The following is a 24,491-nucleotide window of genomic DNA, read 5'->3' as shown; positions in this document are numbered from 1 at the left end:
AGAAATCTCACAACAACAGAAGGCAATTACAAAGTTGCTGTGGAAAGTAGGGTAGGAGTCACTGTTCAAATCTAAATGGCAATTGAAAATCTTTTGGACCATAATTCATACAGCTGCATATAATGATTATAGACTAAATATTCTTAAAATATAGATACAGCTTCATGAATAATTGCCTTTTGACACCTCCGTTCCTACAACTTAAAATAAAATAAGCTGGTTGTCAGCTATTGCTGAGCAGTGATGGTGATGATGATCTAAGTGGGAAGGTGTCACTCTTTTCAGTATTAACAGGTCAGACTCAGCAACAAAACACAAGATGTGTATGAGAGCGCAGTATCTAAGTTGGAACAAACTAATACAACCTGTATCCTTTGCTCTCAGTGAATACAGTCATCTTGTTTTCTTTCTGTGTGCTAGCCTCTTTAACAGATTAGTCTCAGTGTCTGCATGTGTCTTTGTGAGTCTGTGTGTGTACAGCGTGTGTGTATTTACAGTGTGTGCGTGTGCAGGCTACCTCCTCCCTGACCCAAATACAACCACGCTCACTCCTGATCACAGGCAGCCACTCAGGATAAATCATGGCTGGATGTGTAAACATGATTGAGTTTGCATGCATATATGGTTGTGCTTATAAATAAATAAATAAATAAATAAACGTAATTTTAAAACTGTCCTGCAAAGGGATGGAAATGGTGTCAAATGACTTCAGGTTGTAAGCAAAAACAAAATGCTCTTCAAATTGCAAGTTTGGCCAAATGACTGAAAACAGAGTGCCAGTGCGTGTATAAGGCAAATCCATGTACGTCATTGACAGATTAAAAAATTAAATTACATAACACTGATCACACTGACTGGAAACTACATTCAGTAGTTTTCTTTTTTTTTTTTTTTTGGGGGGGGGGGACTGTCAGGGCCTCTTTTATCCAAGCCATGGAAACACAGCCTGAAAAGTTCCCACTCTGAAAGCTCTAATTAAAATAATGGAATATATTAGTTTATGCTCTGAATTGTGCTCCGTCAGCACCGTCCCCACCAACACAATTTCCATTCACAAGCGGCTTTTTTTTTTTTTTTAAGTTGGAAGCAATTCTCATTTCATAGGTTCCTTCGTCAGTCTGCTGTTGATACCTACATACTGATCAACAGACACGTGACATAATTGAAACTGAAGAGGAAAAAAGCAAGAAGAGAAGAGGAGACAGACTGACTGACCTCATCTAAATAACATTGTGGATGTGGGTAAATACAACTATGATTTAAGACAGTAGACAGAGCGACAGTACAAACACTCACAGACAGTAAGTAAGTCAGTCACAGAGAGCCAGACATGTCCCCAGTCAGAAACATCCGTGTTTTACAATAGGATCACTGAAACAATGAGTTACTATCCTCTAATGAAGACTACCAACTGGGAATGGAGCAGATTAATTGGCCGAAAACATGGCGCCGACTGACCTACATTCACATGACACACTTTGCATTCTGAGAATATAAACAATGGATGAAACCAAAAGTCCTACGGCATTTAATGCAGCTTGACGAAAAAATAAATGTCATTCAATTGATTTTTTGACAATGAACAAGAAGACAAGATTTCAACTGAGCTCCAAGGCCTGAAACGTCTTCAACACACACGCAAACACAGGTCATATTATTCCTTGAACTTTTCTGAGAGCTAAGGGAAGCCTGGTGTTTCAGATCCAATCTGTCCGGCCAAACAAATGTCCAGCTATGTAATCAACACAGCTGATGGAGTGTGTGAATTCCTAAAGTGTTATAGTTAGCTCTGTGAAACTCTACGGAGTATAGAGTACCTGCATCAGATGATTTTGTTCAGGACAAACACGCTGAGTAACTCTAAAGAGAACTCTTTTAATCTATGTCACTGGCTTTAATGATAGTTTGGAAACAAACACGGACATTAGTAGCTCAGTTGGTGGTAGGAGTGTGTGATCGGTTTAAAGGCTGGCCGTCACAATGATTCAAACTTACTCCAGCCCTGAGCCCTGCCCATATTTGAGTCAATCACTGAACCCATACAGTACAGATACAGTATACAAACAGAGTTCAGTAGCAGTAGTACTGTGAAAGTAAATTACTCTGTAACTGAAAGCAAACAAAACAAACTTTCAAAGCAATACCACAAATTTAATTCTAAAACAATTATTACTCTATAAGACCGAATGAATACAAAATATTGGTGATTGTCGCTCAAAACATGAAATATTATTTGGGAGACATATCAGCCAAGAGAACAAATAGCAACAAAGCAAGGGTGCCACTTCAAGACCTCACTCACCCACTTAGATGTAAGTACTCACACATGCATATTAGAGCCGAACACACACTCATGAGTGTACACACTTGAGTTTTCACCTCCTGTTGTGCAATGGACAAAGCATGAATGATACACATCCCGGACCCTCAGCCACTCCCGTCACACTCCATACACATACGCACACACACATTCGGTCCTGCTACCTACTCAGCATACCCCTTGGGTGTCATGGTGTCCCCATGGCAACCTATATTTACACCACTTGACTGCAGAGGAGAGCAGACCTCGGTTTAGTAGCAGCTGTGGATTTTGGATGCATGCACACAAAGGCCACGGAGCCAGGGGAAAGAGAAACAGAAAAAGAAATGAAGGACGCGAGGCAAGGAAAAGACAGAGAGATGTTCTGTTTTATAGGAGTGAGTATTGGAGACACATGAGCCCAGTAAAGCATTTGTTTGCAGTTGCTAGGCGCAGTGCTGTCTAATTCAGCATATGCCTTGATGCTCATGTTACCAGCCATGTAGTTAAAAACCCACCCCACTGCATTGCCAAGTAAACTGTGTCTCAGTGATAATGCCAGTCTGACGCTCTGTATTCACACTACAGAGTTGGCCTCTCTACTGACCCCATGACTACAGCCAAGGAAAAAGAAATGCTGAATTTTAAAACAACATAATAGAAACTATTTGTGTTTCGTAGCCTATTAATTGAAAAAAAAAATTCTGTACAATTTTAAATTTAAAATGACGTTCAGAGTCAATTAAACTAATCAGCATAATACTAATCAAAATATACAACAATAAGGGTTACAGTGAGAATATTTGGGTCATGGAGTTGTACCAAACCTGGTATCAAGTCTCAAATAAAAAACAAAAAATAAAAAAAAACAGGTTAGAGCTCTGAACAGTCTGTAACACAGGAGTGTGGGAGTGTGTGGAGTGAGTAACAGTAACATAATAACCCATGGGAGGTGAAAAGACAACACCACACCCCAGGTGCTAAGTGAATTCTTACTCATTGGGATCAATTAGGTTGCTTACACTCTTTACGATTATTTAAAGGTTTTACAGCAGATACTGCAGTTACCTCAGGTTGAGTCAGTAAGCGGTGATCCAGAAGTATCTATTTCACACCCGCTTAAAAGAGAGAAATCCACTCACTGTAACAGCACCCAGCCCCCAGCCTCCCCCACCCCACCCTCTCCTCTATTAACACATATAGTCATCTTGTCCACTTGTGACCATGCAGTGACACAGAGGCACGCTGTAACACTTTAAAACATTAGACATGTTCCAAAGGAAACAATAATTCTCCAAAAATAGGAGCAGGAAGCCTACCCCAGTGTCTGTACATCTGGGAAAAAAACATGGCAATCTTCTGTTACGGCTCTTATCTGACCAACTGAGACTATAACAATTCTATAGACCTGCTCTTTGATTAAGATCTCGGTTGTTTCTTGTCTATTTCCTCTCAGTTATCTCCAGCCATAATGTCCGAGATGGATTTATTGAGTTGCATTATTAATTTTCATCTGTGTATTTATGATGAAATCTCTGGTGGCACAAAACTCCATATGGCCATGGAAAGTAAAAAAATGAAGGGAACAGAAAAGGTTAGATGGGTGGAGGTCAACATGAGAGAGAGAGGAAGCAGTAGAAGGAATGCAGAAGCAGAACAGCAGGAAATAACAATTAGTCTGTTCTCTATTCCCTAAGCTGCTTGTTCAATTAGAGAGAGCTCCTGCTGGAGGAACAAGCGGAAAAACACTTACATTGCAGATATTGTTGGTTTTTATCAAGCACATTGGGACCTGCAGAACACACTGATTTGGAAAAAATAACTATAACACAAATCAGTGAAAACCTTCAATCGAATTAAGCCTAAAACTCTTTAATGAGGTCTTCACAGCTGGATGCCGTTTTTGCATAAACAAAAAAAAATCGTAAGAAAAACCAAATTCATGTGGGTGAATTTCTTCTATTGGATTTTATAAATGTTGCAGGCTCAGTCTTTTACCATACCATCAGTTTACAGGAAACAAATAACAAAAATGTGCATGTGCTCCCTGCTGACTGCCCCTGCTGGTTTAGTCATAATTTCTTCAAATACTAAATCCTGTTGCTAAACAACTGATGTGATGGCACAAAACAGTAATACTTTGATTTCTTTGTAAGTTTGCTACAGTGTTAAATGGTTAAAAAGCATTCCCCTCATCTGAAGTGCACTCCACCACCTCTGCCTTATCTGGCGATACCGCTGCTATGGCACGTCAGTTGGTGTTTGAGGAGTCCATCTGTGCGTGCACACATACAGTCTGTCTGTCTTCCTCCCTGACAAACCCACATACCACAGTGGCTAACATATGAGAGCAGGCTTCCAGAAATAAATCTGAGCAGCCCATAACAGCTGCATAACACACACACACACACACACACACACAGATACAGTCCACTGTAGATGTTTGATACAGAGAGTAGTATGTTGTTAAAGGTGCCGCTGCCAATGTTTTGTTTTACCTGGGACAGAGGGTGTCAAATAGTAGCAAACACGTTGGATAATGTAGTCTGGGCATATGGAGCACAAGCGTCTATTAATAAAGCCAGTCTGGATGTCTCAGATGTTTCCCATGTATCACGGCACGGCTTTGGAGTAAAGTCTGTGCTTCTTGATTGTGCACAGACGGAGGAACTCTTTAATTAAACCCTACTGTGCATGGCCTTATAATAAACTCTTACTTGGAAAATAAGTCACAGTTGACATTACTGTCAATGACACAAAGATCGAGAAAACATCCAGTGGTTTTCATGCAGTGCAAATAAATGTAGCATTTTCAGCATTTAATGAAGAAATTAACTACTTCCGCCAGTGTTCATTGGCACAAAATATGCACAGAACAAGGTTTTCTGGCTCAACTGTATGTTTGTGATCTTTTACACTTTGTCTCTTGGTCTGACATCCATGGAAGAAGCCAGTGGAAGTACTGCATCCACACCCTCTCTATTTAAAACAGGATGGTCTGTGATGCAGATATTACCGGATACACACTGTACCACTGCCAACAACGCATAGCCTCAAATACTTTCTCTCTCTCCTTCACTGAACTCAAATTTCATAGGGGTTAAATTTAACCCATCATCATAAAAAAAAAATAACCCTCAGTGTCCAGATGTGACCACATGCACAAAAACATTTTCCTCTTTGCTAAAAGTACATACGTTTAAGTCTTTCAGTAAAAGAGAAAGCAAAGGAACTCCATTAGTCAGCAGTGCTGAGCATAGAGGCTGACCACATGAACCTTCAACTTTTAAATAGAGTAGATTTTGTCAAGGCTTTGCAGGGTGGGGAGGATGTGTCTGCATCTGTCTAAAAATCTTCCATCATTTGAACGACCAGCAGGGAACATTACCTAGTGTAGCTGAGAGTATTTTAAGAAAGCGTATGGACTGACAGACACACGTGGCAGATACTATGCTAAGGATGAGACTGAAACTTTAGTCCAATGGGCACAGTTTCAAATTAATGGGCATTTACTCGGCAGTGAGCAACTGGCGTCCATCTCCCTCTGTACACAGTGCTCACGATCACACACACACACACACACGCTTGTACACACAAACAGGACAGTCGTATCCCAGTAGTTATCTTTGGGTATGTGCTGAGGATAAACAGACAGTTATTTGCAATCCCACACTGTATTTATCTATAATAATCTGTCAACCTCGTCTTCCTCTGGGTGTGTTTTAAAAGTGAACAGATCCAGAGAGAAGGCTGTCACAAACAACAGATGCAATGAAAAAAGAAATGTGTGACCTACCAAGAGTGAGGCAGATGGCAGCACAACTCGGGACGTTGAGGTTGGTTAAGGCTTTCTTTTCTATCTGCTTCATGCAGCGCTCAAAGGCAAAATCTAGAAATAAGACATGCATCGCATTGCAAGCCTGTGTGGTGACAAATGGCAACAAATGTGTTCATCAAAGCAAGGGGCGTGGGTGGTTCATCATCACTCGGGACTGAACCATGTGACCAAAGTAAGACTCACAAGGCTCTTCTGACGTCACGTGTGATTGTGTCTCCAGAAAACAGACACAAAACAGAAGAGGTCTATTAAAACTACAGCAACTCTGCAAAACACTTTGAAGATTTAAAAAAAAAATCACGAGTTAAACTGTTCCTGAAGAATGCTGTAAACTTAAAAATTTATGAGTTGCTCCCTCTTGATTCTTTCTCCGTTTTTTTGCATTAGTCCGTAGCTTCCTTATTGCTTCTCTGAGAGTGAATACTAAAATCAAGACATGGAACAAAACCACATTAATCAGAGGCCTCTAAACTGAAATTGACTGAAGACACAAACAGGCACACTAGCGGACACACATACACAATACGACAACACACCAGGTCCAGACATAGAGGAAAACACCAGTGTGCTAATTAACAATGCTGTGTATCTAGACTTCAAGAGGGTCAGAAACTACTCCAGTAGTACAGTTTAAATGCAATAAGCAGCATGCTCCACTAAGAGTTTAACTTTGGTAAAATCTTATAAAAAGACTTTAATTATAATATCTTAGGTGGCTAAGGCTAAGATAATTTGAACTAAATCCTAAACATTCTTGATCTCTGTGCACTTTGAAAGTCAGTCAAGCTTCTTTTCGGCTACCTTTACACACCAACTCTAAATTACACACACAGCTCAGATTTCAATGACCAGGTACAAACGAATTTGTCCTTCTTCAAAAGAGCAGTCGCTTCCCTCCTCATTTGTCTGCTCAATGACCATGCTGTGTGTCTGTTGTGTGTGTCTGCGTGTGAGTGTATGTGAGTGTGCTGCCGTAGTTTTATGAGCTGTGTTTCATTAAAACCGGGCTACGTAGTAAAGTAGCTACTGCCTGTGTGATGACGAAAGAGAGACCATGATACAAAGGGAGTTGTCATGGTAATTTATATAGACAGAAATGTCACACACTGACCAGATATCCACTGCCAGCTCAGTCTGTGACAAGTCTACTGTGTAATTTGGCCAAGAAGCTCCAGAGTGTCTGAAATGACTGTATTTAAGAGTATCTGGATAAAGGGACCTTTGCCCACACCCATGCCTTAGTGTGAATCTGCACTTAACACATCTGGAGCGCTAACACATGATGAATTAGGTCCTCTAAACCAACAGCACGACAGACAGAAATCCCATCTTTAAGCAATGATTACAATGCTGAGCTAGGAGCTGATGAAGTCAGCAGTATTTGACTCTTCAGTCCACAGCTATTACCATAATTTGTACCCCGGTTCTGCTGATGCAGAGTCACACCCGGCCAGTGAGCTACTGATAAAGGAAAAAAAAAAATCACTGGAGCTTGAAATGTAGCGTTTTATCTCAAACCATTGAATCAATGAGAAAAAACAAGTTGGCCCAAAAACTTGCACTGACACTGTAAACTATTTACTACTACTGTAGTTCATTTTGCATTTATTTATTTCAATGCACTACATCTGCTAGGACAGATATAAATTAAGTACTGTATGAACACTGTTCTCAACACAGTAGCATATTTTGACATTCAAATAAGGAAAATTTATGAAAATAGTAAGGTGATGTTTCCCCCATACAGCTCTATGTAATAGACAAGTGGGATTACTTTCTTTGTAGGCTACTTTCATAACAGATCATAACATGTTCTGGTACATTGAGACATTGAGTGGACAAATTTGTAGCAGAAAAAGCACAACTATTATCATAAACAATAACAGTGACCCTGTTGGACATAAATGCCCCAGTAAGAAATTATTGTGACAGTGAGCCAGCAAACAAGACACCATGACCCTGAAACTGAAGCGGCTAAATAAAACTCAGCCATGATTTCAGCTTACCGTTTGCACTTGTCCCTTTGCCACTGAGACATGTCAAAATGTCTCTTATGAAAAAGGCTCGTCCCTGTATTCAGGCGGCAGTGGCAGCAACACAAAGTTTTCAGCTGACACCAAGGAGACACAAAGTCCAAGACCACACATCAACTAGAGGTGACATGGTGTGGACAGCACCCACAGTTACTGCTGTTGTTGTTGTTGTTGTTAAGCAAAAGGTCCTATTACTTCCTCTCTTCTCTCTGACTACTGTTGCATTCTGACCTGCTCCAAAGCTGTTCATATAGTGTGCAGCAAACACACTGTAAGACTAGACAGTAAATGGGGAGCACACAGGTCTGGCTGCTGGAACACTCTCCCTGTTGTCAGTGCACTATAGGCTACATACTGTAGGCTTTTACACATAGGCTGTGGGTCCTAAGCATTTTGAATAGGCAACATGCAGTGTAGGCCAAGCAGCTGTGAGGTCAGGTTATTGCCCAATTAAATTACTGGTATCGAGAAAAACGCCTATAAATTACACAAACCCACAGGTTGCTGTGATGGAATAGAAAACATACATAATTATGTGCTGGTTTTCTGGAAATATTGAGAGGCAAATACTGTCTCTGAACAGCACTGACTGCACATTGAGTTATGGATGTTTAAACTAGACTCGAAGCCAAGACAATAAACTTGACTTAGTGTCTGTTTGTGGATAAACATTGGTTGTTTTCTAGGTTAAATGAAATTATACTTAGCCTAAAGCTCGTTTTAGATCAGAGGAAGAATATAAACCCTAAGTCCAGTAGCCTGTTATTGTTTTTATAGGACTTACCCTAAAGGCGGTTTGGAGGACTCAGTCATTGCACTGATTTCGATATCCAACTTCAGATGATAGCGGCACTGGGTTCCCAAAATCCGCCGCTGCTCTCTTAAACTCGGTGGACATGGACACTATCCATTACGTTATCACCTGTGAGTTAGCACATCGACATTTAATTCATCTTTTCTGTCGGGGGAGTCGGTCCAACACGTCACTTATTAATAAAAACAAGCTCGTTCACGTTGAGAAAACACGAGCAACTTTGCATCTTTTTTTGTAATTATTTTTTAAGTCGAACAAGTGACAGTGCGCAGAGATGACAGTCCGCTCCGCTGTGACCTGAGGCACAAAGCCCGCAAACTGTCCACTGTGCTGAGGCAAACTACGACATAAAAGTCAACCCGAGTTCAGTGTGGTAATAAGTCAAACTTACTTTGGTCCAAAGTGTCTCACTGGTTCATTCTCAGGGGCTGAGTTACTTGTCAAATCCACTTGTTGTAATCTTCATGTCCCCCCAGGTTGAGTTCTCCCTCGAGCGTTGTCAAGTCCGTTAGGATGTTTTAAGCATCACTTCCGGTATGGCCTTTCAAAATAATAGTCCGTTAGAGCGCTCGCAAATTTAGCTCGTTTGTTTGTTTTCTTTTCCATCGTTGGTAAGAAGACATTACACCATCCAATTGCTTTATGGGACATTAAATCTTGTGCACCGCGGCAAACCAGGGAATTAGGGGTGCACGTCGGATATTTTTGGTCTTCTCTTATTAATCAAGAATTTTTAACTTCTTTTTTTTTCATAGCCTACATGCCATTCGCAAAATGTAGTTCCCATACTTAGGCTATCTGCCTTTATCACCTCTTTGGGAAATTCAACACTCCGCTCTTTTATTCTCAAGGAAACCCTACGCTGTTTCTTGTGTGGGGGTTTCTGCTGCGTGTCTGTAGCTTGACGCTAGCTCTCCAGCCCGCCTTCGTCAGCAAAGCTCACGTCAATCATCCTCAATGGGAATTCACTTAGCGCCAGCTGGAGAGCGACGGCACGAATTTTCAAGACACAAAAATCGAGCAGTGAGAATAAAGATTTTTTTTAAGCTAAGCAAGTAGGCTACAGGACATTATTATTAGGCTATAAGAATTAGAAATAGCCTAGTATTATTAGGATGGCTATTTTCATTATCATCATTACAATTTTCTTATGCGGCTGTACGCTGGGCTTAAATGTGCGCAATGTCTCATTGAAATTCCACGATGAGAATTCAAATCTTTCCCCCCGGCATGTTTCTCCCGACATGCTTTGTGCCATTTTGGATACAACGATACAACAGCCTACCTCCCTGCACATAGAGAACCATTCTTCACCACAAGAGGTCACTCATAGACTAACCTTTTTTCTATAGCCTACATGGGTTAAGATATATTGGATTATCACTGGAGATGGGAAGCATTTCTATTAAATGTAATAACAAAAATTACAAAAGAAGACAGAGAGTGGCTGTCTTCGTAACCTATAGGGCAGTGGTTCTCAACCTTTTCTGGGCACTGGACCCCCTCCATATTTTTTAGGGTCAAATATGAAGGTAAATACGCAGTTTCAATGCAGTATTTTTCAGATAACAAACAGCTAATTTATGTAGCCTACAGTACTCTCTTGAAGGTAGGCCTACTTTTTTTTTTTAAAGCAACGAATGTAAGTTTAAAACTTACATTAAAAGTTAAAAGTTGCTGTACACTGAACATTGCACATTATTGAGTTTTACAAATCTGTCTATAAAAGTCACTCAAAATGATATTTTATCGTTTTAAGGCTACCCCTTGCAAGTACCACTAAGGGTCCAAGTACCTCTGGTTGAGCAACACTGGGCTCAGGGCTCATTTATTTACAGTATAAGGTCATTGCTTCCATAAACCTAAACCAGCATTTAAAAAGATGGATTGAGCCATCTCATCCCGAACTGTACCTGTCACTTTGTAGATTTTTTTAAATATTGTATTCTTTTGTTGGCTACCTTTTATGAAATTTAAATTCTGCCACTTGCACATTGCGATCACCCCTGTGTTAGCATAGACTGTGTTAGGCTGGGACTGCTCACTGTTTGTCTTTTATTGTTCTGTAATTATCTGTTATGTCTTTTGCTTTTGATGTATTTTATGCTGCACTTGAATTGTCCTTCGGGGACATTATTGTGTGGCCTAAAGCAGGATGAAAGGTGAAATATCACTAGTTGAGAATATAGACTTTTGTTGTAACAGCTTTTTTATTTATGTATTTTTTGCTCTGATACTCACAGTTAACATTAAATTGAAATCTTTGAACATGTTATCACTCCTTGAAATTCAGATATTTCAATAATTAGACTGGGCTGTGACACATATTTGGACTATGTTGCATTAGGTGTAAAAGATTTGGCTAAAAACATGGGAAACAAACAGGTTTTCGATCAGATGACTGTGTGCTTTCTTGTGCGTGGGCTTCTCCTTGTAATATTTTTTCTGCCTTCATTTGAAGCAAACATAATCTGTGCTGTGGACAGAAATAAGGAACATACTGTAAGGAAATGACACTTCTGCATTTCTGTCTCTGTGTTATTTGGAGTGTTACTGACTTTACGAGTTAGTTCAATGCTGTGCATTTGAGGACATTGTGCTCAGAAAGATCCAGACAAAGAAGGAAAAAAAAGCCCTGAGGTGCAGACACTGATTACCTGACAGGAAAAGGGAGAGCTGAACTCTCACTATGACAGGTGAGTGCATTTGTAGAGATTTTAGAATATTGTCGTTCAAAGTTTTATAAACTTGTTGAAATAAATACATAGTGTGTGATGGCGAACATGCTGTAACATTTGTCATTTGTCTGCCTGCAGATCATGGAACCCACACCACCTTGGCGTATGATTACTCAGACTACTACGACACGGACCTCCCCCCTGATTGCGACGACGTGGACCTCCAGAATTTCAACCAAGTGTTTTTGCCCATCCTCTATAGCCTGGTCTTCATCTTCGGCCTTATAGGTAGGTGTCTGCAAGAAAGCTGAATCTAGGTTCAAATGGACGTGGTTGTAGATCCTTTCCTGTAGAGCTTTCACCTCTCATCCAGGATGCTTCTCAACTGCTGAGGAATCTACAACTACGTCCATGCAGTTGACATATATTCAGCTTGACCTTGATCACAGACTGCATGTTAATTTAATTAGACAGATCTAATTGTCTTTTCCTCTCCAAAGGCAATGGGCTTGTGGTGTGCGTCCTGGTCAAACACCGCAAACAGACCAACTTGACCGACATCTGTCTCCTCAACCTGGCTGTGTCCGACCTCCTCTTCATGTTTGCGTTGCCTTTCTTCGCCCACTACGCCGCAGTCGGGCAGCGGTGGGCTTTCGGAGTCTTCATGTGCCGCTTCGTGTCTGGCTGCCACCACGTAGGCTTCTTCAGCAGCATCTTCTTCATGATCATCATGATGGTGGATCGCTATGTGGCCATTGTACACACACACACAGCGGCACGCACCACACAGGTCGCTCTCACTCTGAGCGTGTTGGTGTGGCTGCTGAGCGTGTTCATCTCCCTGCCTTTCATGATCTTCTTTCAGGTTACGCCTGGTGATTGGGGTAACGGACCAGTGTGTGGTTATGACCTGCATAGTGACGCCTGGAGAAAATATGACGTGTTCACTATGAGCATACTTGGTCTCATGATCCCCTTGTTAGTGATGATGGGATGCTACTCCAGGATCATCTGTGTGCTGGGGAACACGAGGAACAAGAAGTACCACTGCGTCGTCAGGCTGATCATCTGCATAGTGGCTGCCTTCTTCTTGTTCTGGACTCCATATAACATTACAGTTTTCATACAGTTCCTGCTGTCTGAGGGCATACTGAAGGATGACTGCGGATTACGCACAAATCTGCACTTGTCAGTAGTACTGACTGAGACCATTGCTTACTCTCACTGCTGCCTGAACCCCATTATATACGCCTTTGTTGGACAGAAGTTTATGAAACGGGCCAGGAAGATGCTGGGGAAGTGGCTGTCTTGTATTCCCCTCCCCCTCAACAGGGATTTCTCTGACTTCTCGCTCAGGAGAAGCTCAGTCACGTCCCAGTCCTCTGACGATAACTCTGTTGTCATGTAAGAAGTGGAGGGTGGATGGAGGCCATCAACATTATTTTGCCTTCTTGTGATTTTATGTTAACCTTGACAATCAGCAATGTCTGATCTTTTAAAGCTGTACCTTTATATTTTTGATTGCACTTTTACATCATTTTATTTTCACAATACAGTTTTGTTTTGAGCATATGTGTGCAAATGTGTGAACCAATTGGTTTTATATGAGCTTCTCTTTAGACTGTGCTATCTATGGATGCCTTGTATGTAACCACAGAGGTTGTGTGGGCCTTGTAACAATTCTGCTCTTTCCTGTCACACTGTTTTTGAAAAGGTCTGTGAGTTGGTTAAATAAAACACTGTCCGGTCTGATAATTACCGTTTACTTTCAGCAGCACAAGGTGTGTGAGGGACAGACTCAAAACAACTGTTCTTGGATCAGATCTGACCAAATCATCGCGCCGCTTTTCCCCCTGTATTTGACTTCACAACGCTATACTGTAATTTCCTTACGCAATGTCAGCATCGATGCTCAAGGCGTCATAAAGGGGTTCACTCACTGACTTGATCAGCTGACTGTGGAACAGCTCTCACACAATCACGGACTTCCCGTAAACGCGCCTTATTGTCAGTGAGTCCGTAAGGGGCCGATTGGAATTGGGTCTGCTCGCTCCCTCAGAGCGTTAAGCTTATGAAGCATGTTCTACTACAATAACGTGGCTTCTTATGAGCGTCAGAAATGCAGTTATGATTTTTTTTTTTCCTGTGTGCTGATGACAGGATCACCCACCTTACTTCAGCCAGAGTAGAGTGCCTAGAGCGAGTGGACTGACGCAGTAGGATGGCCACCTGTTAGGCTACGTCGTCTGCGCGTAGTCCAATCCTCCAACCCCTCTATGTGAACTGTGGACTGAAATAAGGATATCGAAATTACACTTCCGCATTTCTGTCTCTGTGTTATCTGGGGAATTCTGACTTTACCAAAGTTAGTTCATCGCTGTGTATTTAAGGACAATTGAGCTCAAAACGATCCAGACGAAGAAGAAAAAGAAGCGCCGAAGTGCAGGCATAGGCCATACCTGACAGGAAAAGGCAGAGCTGAACTCTCACCATGACAGGTGAGTGCATTTGTAGAGATTTTGGAATATTGTTAAGTTTTATAAACTTGTCGAAAAAAATACGTGTAGGCCTATTAGTGTGTGATTGCGCACACGCTGTGACATTTATGTCAATTTTCCATTAAATGAAAAGATACCTCAGCCTATTTATTTATTTGGTTCATTTCGGGCATGTCAATTAGTCATCATCATCACACATCATCTCAATCCAATTAATACAATACACATGACCGAAAGGGAAAGCGGGAGAAGCAAAAGCTTATCTAGTCCCGCCCCCAAGCCTATGATAGTAGTAGGCTACAGTTTATTTTGTATTCACGTTAGCTACACTTTACTGTGAAAATGAAAAAAGAAAAAATACTGGGAAAACACTGATATTGTCTGTCACAATGTGATATTGTCTGTCAGAATCCTTAAAAAATAGTTCCTATACACTAAATGTATTGTCATGTTAATTACAAACTCATCTCTATTACCTCCAGTTAGTTTTACTCTTACCATGTCAAAGATTAAAAAAAACAAAAAACAAACATCCTATGCGTAATAGCTATGGACCATGGACAAGCAATAAGTGCCTGCATGACAACAGAGTTGTTAAAGTTATTGTTTAAACTATTTTATCGGCCCCAGGCATATGTGTGGGCGTGACTTGGAAATGCATTACCTGCCTACCTATCTGGTGGCACAGCAGGGGGCGCAATAACCCTGTGTTTCACTTGAATGAGTGATTACCCACAACCCACTCTTAGAACCATTGGTTAATAGCGAAGCAAAACCATAACAGTTTGCATAGAAACAAACTATTTTAGCTTTGCTTGCAGGCCATCTCCCTGATTTTACTTCTACCACATCTTAAGATTTATGCCTTTGCACTGATGCAGTGGTGTATAATTGTCAAGGGAATTTAGTTTGTGGTGGTGCTCATAAAAATGACATGAAATAAAAATAATTTAATGAAAGAACCACAGTGAATAATAACAGACCTCACTGTCAACAGCTTACTCTAACAACTGTCAATGAAAATTTCTAAGATGATGCGTTCTGTCCTCATGCACATGAATTAAGGTCACATGTAATGTCTGTCTGCAGATAATAGAACAAACACCTCTCCTTGTGATGATGTGGACCTTCAGAATTTCAACCAAGTGTTTCTGCCCATCCTCTATAGCCTGGTCTTCATCTTCGGCCTTATAGGTAGGTGACTGCAGAAAAATTGAATCTAGGTTGAAATGGACTTGGTTGTAGATTCTTGAAGACCTTTCACCTCTCATCCAGGATGCTTCTCAACTGCTGAGGAAGTCCAGTTGACAGAGATTCAGCTTTCTCTGAGGACCATGACCTTGATCACAGACTGCATGTTCATTTAATTAGACCGATTCAATCCGTCTGATCCAATTGTTTTTTCCTCTCCAAAGGCAATGGGCTCGTGGTGTGCGTCCTGGTCAAACACCGCAACAAGAGCAACTTGACCGGCATCTACCTCCTCAACCTGGCTGTGTCCGACCTCCTCTTTGTGATCGTGCTGCCTTTCTTCACCCACTACACCGCAGATGGGCAGCGGTGGGTTTTTGGAGAATTCATGTGCCGCTTCATGTCTGGCTGCCACCACGTAGGCTTCTTCAGCAGCATCTTCTTCATGATCATCATGACGGTGGACTGCTACGTGGCCATTGTGCACACTCACACAGTGGCACGGTTCCGCACCATGTGGGCAGCACTCGCTCTGAGCGTGTTGGTGTGGCTGCTGAGTGTGTGCATCTCCCTGCCTTCTATGATCTTCTTTCAGGTTACGCCTGTAGATGGCGGTGACGGACCAGTGTGTGGTTATGGCCCAAATAGTCCCACCTGGAGACAGTACGATGTGTTCACTATGAGCATACTTGGTGTCATGATCCCATTGTTGCTGATGTTGGGCTGCTACCTCCCGATCATCTGTGTGCTGGTTAACACGAGGGACAAAAAGAAGTACCACTATGTTGTCAGGCTGATCATTTGCATAGTGGTCGCCTTCTTCTTGTTCTGGGCTCCATATAACATTACAGTTTTTTTAGACTTTCTGGCAAATGTGGGCATACTGCCGTACGACTGCATACTAAGCAAAAATCTGCGCTTGTCAGTAGTACTGACTGAGACCATTGCTTACTCTCACTGCTGCCTGAACCCCATTATATACGCCTTTGTTGGACAGAAGTTTATGAAACGGGCCAGGAAGATGCTGGGGAAGTCGCTGTCTTGTATTCCCCTCCCGCTCAACAGAGATTCCTCTGAATCCCCCTTTAGGAGAAGCTCAGTCACGTCCCAGTCCTCTGACGACAACTCTGTTGTCATGTAAGTGGAGGGCGGATGGAGGCTATCACTACTTTGCCTTCTTGTGTGATACATATCATGTTTTCCTTGACAATCCATGACAATCAGCAATGTCTGATATTTTAAAGCTGTACCTGTACCCCAAATTTTTGATTTGGTTTGCACTTTTGCATCATTTTATTTGCACTATACAGTTTCGTTTTGACCATAAAGTGTCGAATGGACCCACTAGTTGTATAACTATATGAGCTGCTCTTGATTGTGCTATGGACAGACACTACGGATGCCTATGTGTAACCACAGAGTTTGTTTGTGTGTGCCTGATGTGTCTTGAACATTTCTGCTCTTTCCTCTGTCACACTGTTTTTTTAAAGGTCTGTGAGTTTAGATAAAACACATGGAAATGCTACTATTAAGAATATCATTTTTAAGATGATTGTTGCTTTTTTATTATTATTGACTTTCATTGTGGAAAACTTGTTCAGTCAGATATTTAATGATGCATCAACGCTGCAAAGTCATCTGGCTCCCAAACCAGTCTTGGATACCATTAACCTGTTCCTGAAGCCCCAGTCTCTAGCATTGCATGAGCTAGGGAAGGACCTGAGACATCCAGCCTATACAATCTCACAAATGACTGTGCAGTGAAGCCAAACTCATCACCGCACAAATGTCCTCCACCCTAATACACAGTCCAATGGGACAGTCTCTGCCGGCTGTCCTGTCCACATACAGACGTAATGCGCACACAAGTGTTTAATTCCCCACTGACCCAAACGGCAGAGGATGAAAAAAGAGGATGTCTCTCACTTAACAAACAAAAACAATACACCTGGCCACACACCCAACTTAACAGCACAATGAACAAGTGGAGGAATCTCTTGCACACTGAATTGCGTCGATTACATTGGGAGGCAGTCCAACTACAGTATGTCCAAATTCAATCTCTCACGGCACGGCACTGGATGGGGATGGTAAATCTCTCCCCTGGCCTAAGACAGATCGTCCCTGTGCAGCGGGAGGGGCCAAGGTTGGTCTGATAGTACTGATAGTAGTATTAGGATCAATGACAGGCCCTGCTACAGACAAAAATAAGGCAGACAAAATTGCATCATTTCCTTTATGTTTCTTTTGTCCACGCTGTCATGTTCATGTCATGTTTTTGTTATGAACAAATTATTTACAAAAGTTGGCAAAACCACATGTTATCTGTGTCCTTTCCTGTGGGCTTCTCTTTGTGATGGTTTGGACTTTTACATTTCAAGCAAATGTGAATGTTGGCTGATAGTGAGCTAACATTAAGGATGCACAGGAAATGACACTTCTGCACTTCTGTCTTCACTGCGTTATATGGGGGACTACTGACTTAACAACAGTTAGTCATTGCTGTGCATTTGAGGACATTGTACTCAAAGAGATCCGGGCAAAGAAGAAAAAGAAGTTCTGAGGTCACACACTGATTTACCTGACAGGAAAAGGCAGAGCTGAACCCTCACCATGACAGGTGAGTGCATAGATTGTAGATTATATTTGTTAAAGGTTTTATAAACGTGTTGAAATAAATACATGTATTAGTGTGTGATGGTAGACACCTGTAACATTGGTGTTCATTCAATTCGATTGAAAAAATATCTCAGTGTAGTGTACGATTATTTATTTTGTATTTCTGTTTTAACCCTTTACGGAAGCGCAGAGCTGTCACACTGGACTTTCAGCCTGAACAATCCTAACGACTTGAGATGCCTGCGCAGTGTTGCTAGTGATACCATCCTCATTTTGAAGAAACTCGAGTATCTCCCAATGTCTCAAACCGAGAAGGAAGTATTGGCAGATTACCTGCAAAAGTGCCATCATTGCCACTCCACTCTCCTTTCACATTGCCTTCAAACCACACTTTCACGTTATTTCGTGATAAGATGTTTTCACTAAATAACGTGATAATTTCATGTTATAACGTGAAAATATATATCTTGAAATAACGTGATACTTTCACGTTATAACGTGAAAAGATATTGTTATAACAATAAACCTTTCACGTAATTACTATACTGAGCCGTTTTTTTTTCCTCTCGGCCTGACAGCTCTGTGCTTCCATAACCCTTTCATGCATGGTGTCCACCACAGAGGACAGAAATTTGGAAGCCATTTAAACTATTTAGGTTGCAGTATCACCCAACTGTCAACTCCCAAACTAATCAAATTTCCATGTGATCATAATAATAATAATACTAATAATACATTTTATTTATAAAGCGCTTTTCAAGAACTCAAAGACACTGTACAGGAAATAAAAAATTCTTTAAATCACACAAGCACAAAAGCATTAAAACATCAAGGGCTAACAACAGTTAAGAATAAATTATCTTTGTACCTACTTGTCTTTTTGTCATTTTAAGGTATTGTATCAGATGATGCACAAAGTTGGTCGCTGTTATTAAATGTTGTTATATGTTGTTGTTATATTATATATATATAAGTGTGAGCTTGAGTGACAACTGACAACTGTCCCCTATCAGTCCTAAATAGGCCTACTTTCACCAATAGTGTATAGCCTAGAGAGACGAGATGCCTCTTGTGACACGTTGGTGATGAGAAACCTTTTCATAGGCATCAATTTGGACTAAACCAGCTGACATTACTTTGCACTGATAGGGGACAGGATTGCTTTCTAAATACTGACAGACTCCAGCTGCTTTCTTGGCTTTCCATACCTTTTTGCACCTCCTTTTCTTCATGTGTTCAATAGGATGTGTCATTTCACTTTATTACTTAATTTGATTTCTTTGTATGTTTGCATTACTTGGGCTGTGTCTAGCTCTATTAGAAATATATTTCCTGAGAAAAATGTTGACGCGTTCAACACTAATTTCACCGCTTAGTTTACCTAAGAGACATACAAAAACATAAACAAGAAGCCTCCCCTCGAGCAGCACACTTGTGGTTAGCTGGCGGCTGTAACTTACAGGTGTGTCGCAGTCACACACACACACACACACACACACACACACACACACACACACACACACACACACACACACACACACACACACACACACACACACACACACACACACACACACACACACACACACACACACACACACACACACACACACACACACACAGGATGTTTACTTGGTGAGGTCATCTCCTACATGCTACAGTTTTGCAACTTCCACCAAAATAGCCCCAATGGGCTCTTTGCACAGCTCCACTACTTCCTGAACTTCAAGCAGAAGTAAGCAGAATGTTTGTGTTAATATAAGTCTTAAATTGTTATATCTTCCGACAGCAATCACTTATAGAGTGTTTGGTCCGAAACACGGGTCTGTCAGTCACTCTGCTCTGCTGTAAGCCGAGGAGAAAACTTTCCTTGTATCCTACCACCTTTATCCAATGAGGAGAGAGAACGGCATAAAGGGGCGGTCCTCTCTGTGTGTGCAGCCAAAGGATGCGCGTGAATATGGTGACGTAGGGACGAGGGCGGGGACTGCTAACTCCATCGGCTGACAAGAAGTTATTCTTTATATCTTAATTGTTTTTTCAAAAACTGTAAAACTTATAAAACCTCCCACAATTTTTGCTCAATTGTCACCAAAATTGCTAGGGAGCATCTTCAGACTGTCCTCCACAAAACTTGTTTCTCGGATTTTTGATTTGTCAAAAATTGAGCCTACAGTGCATGAAAACGGTTGACGGTAAACAGTACTGTAAACATATACCATCCAATTCCTGCTAAATACATTTTCAATCTTCCTGAAAATAATTGAGAATATTTTGGACTCATGGTTGATGAAGTTTGGCAAATATCAGAATTTTATCTCAAAAAATGAATTTTTGAGAACACTTTGAATTCTGTCCATTGGGAACAACTGCAGTCAATGTATTTTAAAACGTCAGATTTTCTCTTATGAAGCAAAACACTTATCGTTAAAAACAAATCACCAACATTTCCATGCTGTCTAGATGCAATTTATGTATTAACAGATTTTTGTTTAGATAACCGAATTTTTGACATTTTGACCATTTTTGAAATCTGCTTTACCAACTGCTGCCCATACAATGACTCCCTGAGTCTATTTGAGAAGACACACACCATGTCTCACTTCCAGATAATTAGCACAGTTGAGTTAAGCGCTGCTTCTTGGTGCGAGGGGATGTGGGTTCAAGACCCAGCAAGGGTGATGATAATGACATATCAAAATGCCAGATGTCCTCATGGTGACATCACAGCAAGCCTCTAAATTAAAATAACAAAACAAATACCATGGGTGAAAGCTCACTAAATTTTGCACAGAGTCTCATCTTCTTCTTTCTACTAACAAGGAAATCATGCTTCCCATGGGCGAAAACTCCCCAAACCTTACAGAAATGTCCGACCCCATGCCAGATCCCATTATCAGATTTTTGTTTAGATAACAGACTTTCTGACATTCTGACAATTTTTGAAATCTGCCTTGACAACAGCTGCCTGGTCTCTGACTCCCTGAGTCTATTTGAGAAGACACACACCTTACTACACTTCCAGACAATTAGCTCGGTGTGTTAGGAGCTGGTTCTTGGTGCCAGACGATGTGGGTTCAAGCCCCAGCAAAGGTGATAAGGATAATACAGGAATATACCAGATGGTCTTTGTAAAACATTTTAGAGTCATGGTAGATGATGTTTGACAAAAACATCAACATTTTACCTCAAAAACAGATTTTTTTTTTAATTTTATTTTTTTTACAGTGGTTTCAAATCAAATTTGTGAAGCCACACTGAACCGCCACTTGCTAATTAGCTCAGTGCGATAGACAACGGTGTTTGGTTCCAGAAATTGTGGGTTCAAGCCTCAACTGGTGCAAAATGAACATTATAAGGTTAACTGGCCTGTCTTCCTAATCGCCTATTGCCCAAAATATCCCGGACCCGACCCATTGCTAGGAAAAGTCATCGAATTTCAAGGTGAAAAAATGTCGTTTCTACTCTTAAATGTGCCAACCGGGTCGATTTTGACCCTAATACCACACAAGGGTTAACAAATAATAATAATAATTTAGATAGGCTAAATGAAACGACCTGACTATCCTTGGTCACAAGATCCACCAGACGTGCCCCATGCTGTGAGAGACGCGCACGGCCGAAAACCCGTCAGACGCACTGTAACACGAGAGTTATTGCTAGTTGCATTGCATTTGCTGTAGGGAGCGCTGGTGTACAACTGGTGGCCCAGTTATTAGGTTTTGCAGTGGTATTCGTGCATATTGTTAGATGTATGGTAAGATGACCTGACTAAGTAAACATCCTGTGCATGTGTGACTGCGACACCTAAGTTATAGCTGCCACGCCAGCTAACCACACACAGTGTGCTGCTCGGGGGGGAAAAGCATGTCAGGATTCTTATTTATGTTTTTGTATGTCTCTTATGGAATAGGCTATTATATCATTCAAAAAGGTGTAGCCTACTTGAAAACAGGGTATGTGTAACCGTAGTTCTGTTAACTTGTACATTCCGTAACCATGGTTTTGCAAATGTGTAATATGTTTGATTTTTTTTTTTTTTGACAAGCTAGACTCAGAAATCCATTACCTTCAAATACCTGGTGACACAGCAGGGGGTGCAATAACTCACTGAATCATTTGAATAAATGATCACCCACAATAGGCCTAAAGATGATCCTACTCTCAGAAGCATCGGCCTACTGTATAGCAAAGCAAAACCATAACAGTTTGCATTGATACAAACTGGTTTTTCATGGTTTTACTTTTTTTCCCCTGAGCCTTTGTACATTGCATTGATGCAGTGGTGTAAAAGACTATTGTTAAGGATATTTTGTTTGAGGTGGTGCTCATAGAAATGGACCCACAGTGAATAATCACAGACCTGACTGTCAACAGCTTCAACTCGAACAACTCTCAATGGAGATTTCTAAGATGATTATTTCGTGTACAAATGCACATGAATTAAGGTCACATGTTGTAGCCTTTACCATGGCATTAAAATAAATAAATAAACGTCTGCCTGCAGATAATGGAACCCACACCACCTTGGGGTATGATTACTCAGATTACTACGACACGGACCTCCCCTCTCCTTGCGACGACGTGGACCTCCAGAATTTCAACCAAGTGTTTCTGCCCATCCTCTATAGCCTGGTCTTCATCTTCGGCCTTATAGGTAGGTGGACTGCGAGAAAGCTGAATCTAGGTTCAAATGGATGTGGTTGTAGATTCTTGAAGAGCTTTCATCTTTCATCCAGGATGCATCTCCATATCTGTTGAATCTACAACTAAATCCAGTTGACACAGATTCAGCTGTCTCTGACATGACCTTGATCACAGACGGCATGTTAATTTAATTAGACAGATCTAATTGTCTTTTCCTCTCCAAAGGCAATGGGCTTGTGGTGTGCGTCCTGGTCAAACACCGCAAACAGACCAACTTGACTGACATCTGTCTCCTCAACCTGGCTGTGTCCGACCTCCTCTTCGTGTTTGCGTTGCCTTTCTTCGCCCACTACGCCGCAGTCGGGCAGCGGTGGGCTTTCGGAGTCTTCATGTGCTGCTTTGTGTCTGGCTGCCACCACGTAGGCTTCTTCAGCAGCATCTTCTTCATGATCGCCATGACGGTGGACCGCTATGTGGCCATTGTGCACAGACACACAGCAGCACGATACCGCACCACACGGGCGGCTCTCACTCTGAGTGTGTTGGTGTGGCTGCTGAGCGTGTTCATCTCCCTGCCTTTCATGATCTTCTTTCAGGTTACACCTGTAGATGGCGGTAACGGACCAGTGTGTGGTTATGACCCGGATAGTGACGCCTGGAGAAAATATGACGTGTTCACTATGAGCATACTTGGTCTCATGATCCCCTTGTTAGTGATGATGGGATGCTACTCCAGGATCATCTGTGTGCTGGCGAACACGAGGAACAAGAAGTACCACTGCGTCGTCAGGCTGATCATCTGCATAGTGGCTGCCTTCTTCTTGTTCTGGGCTCCATATAACATTACAGTTTTCATACAGTTCCTGCTGTCTGAGGGCATACTGAAGGATGACTGCATACTTATCAAAAATCTGCACTTGTCAGTAGCTCTGACTGAGACCATTGCTTACTCTCACTGCTGCCTGAACCCCATTATATACGCCTTTGTGGGACAGAAGTTTATGAAACGGGCCAGGAAGATGCTGGGGAAGTGGCTGTCTTGTATTCCCCTCCCAGTCAACAGGGATTTCTCTGACTTCTCGTTCAGGACAAGCTCAGTCTCATCCCAGTCCTCTGAAGCCACCTCTGTTGTCCTGTAGGAGGTGGAGGTCAGATGGAGGCCATCACCACTAGTTCCTTAAGTTTACCATCTACTGTGATAATTCTCGTATGAATTTTCTTGATATCCTGGTTGTGAAAGCTAATGACAAACTATACACAGATTTATATAGGAAACCAACTGACCGTAATACACTACTTCATGCAGACAGTTACCATCCTACGTCTCTGAAAAAAGGTATTCCTTAAAAACGTGTCCGTAAGATTTGTGGCACAGATGAATATTTTGATAATCATTCTAAAGATTTTTAGGCAAGGTTTAGACAGCGTGGTTATCCTGACCTTTGGATAAAACCAGCCCTTGATAAATTTGGTGGTGTTACTCAGTCCGAGTGTCTGACCCAGGATAAAAAAGACAATAAACGACGTATCAATTGCTATGTACAGTATTCTCCTAGTTCTGATCCTGCTTTGACAGAATCATTTATTGACCCACCACAGATTGTCTTTAAAAGGCCTCCTAATTTAAAAAATCTACTTGTTAGATCACACCTGCGTCAGCCCACACCGTCTCATTTTCTTACTAAGATACCTGATGGTAACTACAAATGTGGCAGATGTGCACAGTGTAGCTTCACTTACAAATGCCACAAATTTAATCACCCAGTTACTGGGAAATCTTTTCATATTAAAGGTATCATTAGTTGTACCACACCTAACATTATCTATATGATTAAATGTATTATGTGGGCTCGCTTATATAGGAAAATCATCTA

General features: G+C 41.4%; 4 protein-coding genes across 17 annotated transcripts in view; 3 read left to right on the top strand and 1 right to left on the bottom strand.

Moving 5' to 3' along the window:
- cobl (cordon-bleu WH2 repeat protein) overlaps positions 1-9,508 on the bottom strand; it is a 52,874-nt gene extending 43,366 nt beyond the window's left edge. For 9 of the 13 annotated variants that reach the window (XM_085802524.1, XM_085802525.1, XM_085802533.1 and 6 more), the window contains exons 1-2: positions 9,376-9,508; positions 8,955-9,092 (exon numbers count right to left, since the gene is read on the bottom strand). In XM_085802524.1, the coding sequence (XP_085658650.1) occupies positions 8,955-8,983 (29 nt within the window). In that variant the 5' untranslated portion in view covers positions 8,984-9,092; positions 9,376-9,508. The remainder of the gene's footprint in view (positions 1-8,954; positions 9,093-9,375) is intronic. The other 4 variants (XM_085802526.1, XM_085802534.1, XM_085802530.1 and 1 more) reach the window with 1 other exon arrangement.
- Positions 9,509-11,673: 2,165 nt separating this feature from the next.
- LOC146972383 (C-C chemokine receptor type 8-like) lies at positions 11,674-13,072 on the top strand. Its single transcript, XM_085802578.1, has 3 exons — positions 11,674-11,680; positions 11,801-11,950; positions 12,163-13,072. Exons 1-3 carry the CDS (start codon positions 11,674-11,676, stop codon positions 13,068-13,070), a joined length of 1,065 nt encoding a protein of 354 aa, XP_085658704.1. The 3' UTR covers positions 13,071-13,072.
- A 710-nt stretch (positions 13,073-13,782) lies between these two features.
- Positions 13,783-23,775, top strand: LOC146972381 (C-C chemokine receptor type 8-like). Of its 2 annotated transcripts, none has more exons than XM_085803357.1 (3): positions 13,783-14,160; positions 22,478-22,627; positions 22,843-23,775. In XM_085803357.1, the coding sequence occupies exons 1-3, from the start codon at positions 14,154-14,156 to the stop codon at positions 23,754-23,756; spliced, it is 1,071 nt and encodes a 356-aa protein (XP_085659483.1). In that variant the 5' UTR covers positions 13,783-14,153; the 3' UTR covers positions 23,757-23,775. The 2 variants fall into 2 exon arrangements, with proteins under 2 accessions (XP_085659483.1, XP_085659482.1); XM_085803356.1 differs by lacking the exon at positions 13,783-14,160 and adding an exon at positions 17,840-17,971.
- Positions 14,697-16,592, top strand: LOC146972382 (C-C chemokine receptor type 5-like). The gene is made up of 3 exons (XM_085802007.1): positions 14,697-14,700; positions 15,250-15,354; positions 15,576-16,592. The coding sequence occupies exons 1-3, from the start codon at positions 14,697-14,699 to the stop codon at positions 16,490-16,492; spliced, it is 1,026 nt and encodes a 341-aa protein (XP_085658133.1). The 3' UTR covers positions 16,493-16,592.
- Positions 23,776-24,491: the final 716 nt, after the last annotated feature.

Source organism: Trachurus japonicus, chromosome 16 (genome assembly GCF_045865225.1).
Source record: "Trachurus japonicus isolate A0001 chromosome 16, Traja_1.0".
NCBI classification, from domain to species: Eukaryota; Metazoa; Chordata; class Actinopteri; order Carangiformes; family Carangidae; genus Trachurus; species Trachurus japonicus.
The sequence above is the reverse complement of the archived record's forward strand: the minus strand, read 5'-3'. Positions and strand labels throughout refer to the sequence as shown.